This window comes from Chinchilla lanigera, unplaced genomic scaffold (assembly GCF_000276665.1).
Source record: "Chinchilla lanigera isolate Chin_1 unplaced genomic scaffold, ChiLan1.0 scaffold00180, whole genome shotgun sequence".
Lineage (NCBI taxonomy): Eukaryota > Metazoa > Chordata > Mammalia > Rodentia > Chinchillidae > Chinchilla > Chinchilla lanigera.
This window is the reverse complement of record NW_004955581.1, coordinates 1,187,506-1,194,208: the sequence shown is the minus strand read 5'-3', so window position 1 is coordinate 1,194,208 and position 6,703 is coordinate 1,187,506. Positions and strand designations below refer to the sequence as shown.

The 6,703-nt window shown below is 43.5% G+C and overlaps 1 protein-coding gene across 4 annotated transcripts in view; it reads right to left on the bottom strand.

Annotated features, from left to right (window-relative positions):
• Nucleotides 1-1,412: 1,412 nt before the first annotated feature.
• Nucleotides 1,413-6,703, bottom strand: part of LOC106146332 (butyrophilin subfamily 3 member A3-like) — a 24,866-nt gene continuing 19,575 nt past the window's right edge. For 3 of the 4 annotated variants that reach the window (XM_013509764.1, XM_013509763.1, XM_013509765.1), the window contains 5 exons: nt 4,570-4,590; nt 4,299-4,319; nt 4,185-4,211; nt 4,051-4,077; nt 1,413-2,565 (listed from right to left, as the gene is read on the bottom strand). In XM_013509764.1, the coding sequence (XP_013365218.1) occupies nt 2,009-2,565; nt 4,051-4,077; nt 4,185-4,211; nt 4,299-4,319; nt 4,570-4,590 (653 nt within the window). In that variant the 3' untranslated portion in view covers nt 1,413-2,008. Of the gene's footprint in view, nt 2,566-3,896; nt 4,078-4,184; nt 4,212-4,298; nt 4,320-4,569; nt 4,591-6,703 lie in introns of all 4 variants that reach the window. The other variant, XR_001232490.1, reaches the window with a different exon arrangement.

The following is a 6,703-nucleotide window of genomic DNA, read 5'->3' as shown; positions in this document are numbered from 1 at the left end:
CTGGTGGGGAAGGCCCAGTCTGGTTCTCTCAGGACACTGAAGTTTGCAGTTGCTTTGTCCACAGCTCTACAATCCACATGACGATTAGGAATTTAGATGCCTAGGAGTGCAAAGCCTCAGGCACTGTCAGTGTCACCTCCCACGGGGCTGCATGAGCGTCCTCTCCACTGGCTCCCATGGAAAGAGTGAGTGGTGCAGGTGGCCCAGTATACTGTGGTCTGTAGGATGTGACCTCCATGCACGGTTATACCCACTGTGTTATGTTAGTCATAGCCTTTACTCTGCGAAGGTGTTTGCACACAGTGTCATCAGGACATGAACGACACAAGATAATGATCGTCAGGGGAAACATAGGCAGATTTCATCAATCTTAATCTTACAGTCTGATAAACTGTGATCCATGCACACATCTGTGAAATCAATTGCACTATGGACAAACAGAGCACTTTGATCACTCCAGGAAGTCTCCTCTGTCCTCTCACAGTCGATCAATCCATCCACAAGACAAATAATAGTGCACTTTATTTGAAAAACTTGCACTAGTCATATATGGCCAAGAAATCCAGAACTGTGGCTATAAATCAGATAAAGCTTTGGTATTCAGTATATTTTTTCACCATAGTTGTGATAATCACATTATTGATTGCAATAGCAATTTTTTGTTTTACTTTTAAATTATATTCCATTGTATAAATGTTCTAATGTTTACTCATAAATTCTCTTAATGACAATTTATGACAATCATAAAGAAGCTGCTATGAAATTTCTGTGCTAGCTTCTCTATTCATGTTCCATTTGTCTTCAGCACAAAACTAGAGGTGGAGATGCAGGTCATACAATGAGTATGTATTTATGAGAATCTTCTAATAACATTGCCATGTGTTTGTAGCATTTCACAGTCCCACCAACAATGTGTGAGAGTTCAGTTTTCTCTATCCTCACTGAGTTTTGTCTATAATTTTTCCAGGCTGAACCCTAGTGGCATGTGAGACTTTTATTGTTTAACATGACAGAGGCCAGAGACCAGTGGCATGGATTCTATTCAGTATTCCTAGTTTCTGTAGCATTTTACTTCGCAGGAGAAGGGATGTCCTTGAATTGAGATCCAGTTATCTTAACATTTATTAAAGAAACCTATTTACATATGAAATCTAAAAAACGTATAAAAATGTTACTTCATAGGAGCAGAGAGTAAAGCATCTGTTACCAGAATATGAGGTGCGGAGGAGAGTCGGAAAACATAGGTCAAGGGTGCAAACTTTGAATTAGAGGATAGACCTGTTCTAGAGAATCCATATCCAGCATGGGAGGTGATGGCTTTCTTAGTATGACTGTGGAAAACACCTCACTATGTGAACGCATCTTATCATCAAACCATCTTTTATATATTTCATATATACCATCATGGCCAAGTGAGTATTTTAAAATTTAAAAAAGGATAAGAAAATTGAAAAGGAATGTTGGGCTATGTATGATGTTTGCCATATGAAAATGTCTTTGTTCATAGTCTTGTTGATAAGATTGAATTTTACTCAATTTGTTGATATCCCACACAGTAGGGATCCCAGTACACTGATTTCATCATAAACATGGTCAACCAAATAAGCACATTTGACTTTACCAGTCGAGAGACAATGCTCAGTGGTGAAGGATAAAATTACTGTTACTCTGTTCTAAAGCATGGTGAAAATTTCATGGCAGTGATCTAATGAGGGAGGTATCCAACTCTTTTCGGAATCTCATGGTGAAAAAGGGAGAACAAAAAGTAGCTGCATTTCTCTAAACTAACAAGGAAGAAAGAAGTGTATTAAGGGGATGCTAGGCTGTAGGAATGAGCAGTAGAAAGGGGCAAAAACCAGAGTTTGTACTTAGTTGTCCACAGGGTGGCAAAGCAGCCTGGACCTGGGAGGGGAATGACCCAGCCCTGCTGTGCACCATTCTGCCTGGGATGTGGTGTGCTGCCCTGGCCCATGGGGACGAGCCCCATGGAAGCCCCTTCAAGTGTGTTCTAAAGAGGACCAAGTTCATCTGGTGGTGGCACTGTGGGGATGAAAAGGCGAGGATAATGTCCTAGAGAGGGAAGTCCAGTAAGAAAACACGGCCTCAAGTTCTGAGTGAACTTGGCTGTGAAAGTATGGAGTATAGTGAAGTGTTTCACCTCATAGAAAGAGATCAGTCCTTGCTCATATTGCAAAAAAATCCCCACTATCAAGGGAGGTGCTAAAACCTCAAAATGATAACGGGGGAGAGAAAGAGCCTGGTAATTATCATCAATCCTGCTAATGGTCCAAAAACCATTCTCAGGATGGATATCCTCAAACTGTGCGGCCCTGTTGACTGAATCTGAGCACAGTCCTATTGTCCACATATTATTCCCTCCTACTAACACCTCCCAGTAACGGCACCCACTGGAGAAGCTGTTCCAACCCAGCACAGCTTGGAGAAAGGTAAATCTTGCAGGCGTTTCAGGAACAGCTCGCTTTCTTGACCGACATTCAACACGCTTCCCATCATCTGACACCCAGAGCTGAGGGTGCGCAGTGTCTTCAGCCAGAACTATGTCTTCTGCAAAAAAGGAAGAGACACATTACCCAGAGGCCTTAAGAAAAGAGCTTTCAATTCTGTGAGTGCTGTCAAAAGAGGGGTGAGGACACAGCACAGGGGTCCAGGAGTCCTTCCCACAGCCCATAAACCCGCCCACCTACAGATGTGGAGATCTTTCCTCTCAGGGAAACTTCTCCAAAACCCTTCACCTCTGGACCTGATCTGTGCTGTCACCTCAGTTTCTGAGGACACGGTTGGTAGGAATGGGGGACATGGGGCCGACACCTGGGAAAGGTGTTACCAGTGTCTGATCCTCACGGTGCTTCCCAGGTTCCCACACAGGACACCGCGTCCACAGAGAGAGGAAAACTGCCACAGAGGGGGCAGGAGACCACGGGACAGCAGCACAGAGCAGCGTGGTCAGTGTGTTCAAGGGGAGGAACCCGGGCAGGGCAGGGAGGAGAGCGAGGGGAGGAGAGGAAGGATGGAGCTGGAGAGGAGAAGGGCCAGAGGGCGAGGACTGCTTGGGCCAGGGAGGCTGTGTTTAGGGTTGGACTCTTATTGGGCCATAATGGAGAACAGTGAGGTGGTGAACATTGGAGAGAATGAGGATTCCCAGCTACTTCTCCAAGCTTTTTATACAGAAAGAAAAGGTAGTATAACAGCAGATGGAGAAATTCAACCAATCCCAGTTATTATTGGTAACTGTTTTTGTTTTTGTTTTTGTTTTTGTTTTTGAAGGAGGAAAACGGTCACATGCACACATGGAGAGAGAACCTGACAGACCTAGAGGACGCCATGCTACAGGAGCCGGGAAGGAGGAAGAGAAAAGAAGCACTTTCCCATATTCATGAGTCTTTCGTGGCCCTGAGGTGCTCGGGTGCTGATGCCCCTGGGTCAGGGAAATGAAGCCCCCTGCTCCTGACTGGCCCAGACCCTGCCCTGGCACTGAGGTGAGCCCTGGCATCTGTGCTCTGCAAGGTGCTGTGTCCACAGCACAGGTTCTACCAGGAAGGGTGGGGTTTTGAGTGCTGGGGCTGGTAGGAAACCCTAGGTCACCGGCACAGCCTGTGCAAGAGAACTGGGCACCCTGCTCCCCTTTTCTTCTTGGCCACATGGTGCGTGATTCTGCTTGGCTCCCACCCTGACCAGTGGCCCCGACACAGGAGTAAAACCTGCAGTACCTACTGCCCATAACCAGCAACCCTCAGAACCCTGAGAGAAGGTAAATCTTTCCTTTGTACAAGTTGGTGTGGCAGGTATGTTTCAAAGGATAGCAGAGCATATGTCCCTTCTGTATTCACTGAAGGGTTTTTTCTCCCATATCCCACGTTCAGCCTGTTGGTTCTTACATAACCTCTGGTGCACATGTCCAGCATCCAGATGTCTTCCTGCTTCACAGGTGTCTTACAGATTATTGGGCCAAACCTTTTCTTTCACACTAGAATCCCACAGAGCTGAGGTGGCAAACATGAAGTCACTTTAGGTTGTTCCCTTTACAATTACCTGCAAATTGTCGAGCTTCCTTCAGACCTACAACCAGATGGAGACATGAAAGTCAGCTAAGTGATTAGGCAGGCAGCGCTGCTCTAGGGGGATAGGATGTGGGGGTCAATTGCGAGAATCAGGACTGTACTTACACTTCTTTATGAAAAGTTTTCTTCGTTCTGCAAACAATCACACAGAGAGATAAATATCTGGATGACACACAGACTGAGTATTCAATTTAGCACAGGAAAGAAAACAGAACTTACCAAGTTCTTCAGCAGTCCTGTCTTAAATAGAAAAGGCAAAGGAATATTAATTTTTGAAACCCCAAGAAAGTTGATCCTAGCCTTTTTCTCAGTATGGTTTATAAAATATTTGGGAATATTTCTTCAGCTTTCTGGAGTTTGAAGCTGAAGAACAGAAAGGGTCTTTACAAAAAGTTTTCTCCTTTCTGCAATCAATCGCACTGAGAGATAAATATTTTCATGACACGTAGACAAATTTTCAATTTAGCACAAGAAAGAAAACAGAACTTACCATGTTCTTTAGCGATTCTCTCTAAAAAAAAAAGGCAAAGGAATATTAATTTTTGAAACACCAAGAAAGTTGTCCTCGCCTTTGCCTGCATATAATCTGTAAAACCTTTGGGAACATTGCTTCAGCTTTCTGGAGTTTGAAGCAGGACAAAAAGGGCCAATTGTCTTCGACTTCCTTGTGGAACACCACTGAACTGAAGATTATCTCGCTACCATTAAGACAGTATCAGTTGAGGCCCACACCTATCACAAGCAGACTATTACTGCAAAGTTATTACTCCATTAGCTCAGTTTATATTGAGTTATTCCTGAGGTAGCTGCAAATGTTTCCTATCTGCTCAGCAAATTCGTACTGACATCCAGCTCTAGCCAGGGGCTGGCTGTGCACAGGGCCCTCACGATAAGCCAGGTGCTGTCTCTCCTCCCACAGGGCGACCTCTGCAGCCTGTCAGTACAGCCCAGTGCTGGGAGCAACATGGAATATAGAACAGGAAGGCCTCGGCACTCCTGGAGGGGGATTTTTATTTCTCTTTCACTACAAATATTGTTTCTTAGAAGGGAAATGTGTTTGTATACTTTTAAAAAATCAGAGAAAAGAAAAAATATTTCACTAGTTTCCTTTACCTTCATACAAGGTATAAGGTACCTTACACATACATCCAGAATATTCTTATTCCACAATGAAAACATCACCCATAAATGCTCCTGCTCTGTTTGTCATTTTCGCTTAAGCGGCAATTTCAAATACTTGCTCATAAAACTCAGAACACTTAAAGCATCACTGATTAGTTAAATGATATTTCTTTTAATTAGTAATGTACATGGAGCTAATCCTTTCTTGGCACTTATGTAGCAAAGTTTTCCCTTATTATGACAAAACAAAAAATTAACTTTTAAATTTTTCATCAGATGAAAACAGGGACATATAAAATTGCCCTTGTGAGTCAATATAAGTACAGGGTTAAATAGTCACTGAATATAAAAACCAAAGACAAAGCAGTATATTACAAAGGGAACGAAGCGCAGACCCATTTTCTTGGTCCCATGCCATGGCCGCGCAAGACCCTGCCCTATTATAAACACGGCTGATGCACAAGAGATCATTACTGGAGCAGGATCAGTAGAAGACCGGATCTTGGATCTCCTGTCAGGGAACGGACAGTGTCTGCAGATGACCAAGCTGAAACAGAGCTACATCCTCTGCCCTTCGCCCACGCTCCCTCTCCTGCTCCACCTTAGATTTCCCCCAGGCCCTGACTCCAGCCTCACCAGAGAGCTAAGATGTTTTCTCTCCATGCCGCACCCCGATCAGCTCCCTTACGGTTTTGAGCCTCCTACAATCACTGCTCTCAGTGACTCTAAGTCACAAGTCTGTGGACTCCGTGGTGCAGTCACGTTATAGCCCAGGCCATGTGATCATAGTGCTGCCCTCTGTGCACCCAGAACCCTGCAGTGCTCTGCACCACTTAGAAGACAAATAAGACCCTGAATGTGGCCGCCGCGATCCTCACAGTCTGCCCTGTCTGCTTCTCCACTCTCTCTCCCTCTCTCTCCTGCTAGTTCTTCCCCATCTTTCACGTTTAATATTTACTACTTTCCAGTATCAGACAGAGGAGAAAGCACTACTTCAACTTACCTATGTCACCATTATAAAGTACACTTTCTCTTATATGGGATTCCTTTGATATATTAAAATAAACTTATGAGATTATGAAACAACTTTTCCTTATGAGAAATTGTTTCATATGACTTCTTAATTGAAAAGTAGTTACATGAGTTCCTTCTCATAGCTGGGGTTTGATGAATTTGTATGATGAATTCCAAATATCCTTTTCTTAAAAGTAGTACTAATTCAGTTCTAGGAAATGGATGTTAGCAGAAGTATTGGAAATGTTAACATTCCATTATTGAGGACTTTATATTGGGATTAATGTGGTCAAGATAAATTCAGTCTGGATGGATTTGTGTTGGGGAGGTTGATTTAGACTGTTTATATTTAATCAATTGCTTGTCTATGGGAAAAGATTTATTCAGATGCAAAACCTGAAACTGAGTGGGATTTAAAAGTTTGACAAGAAAGGCAGTGTAACAAGCATCATGATACTTGCAGCCAGGTCAACAGTCACAATTTTTCC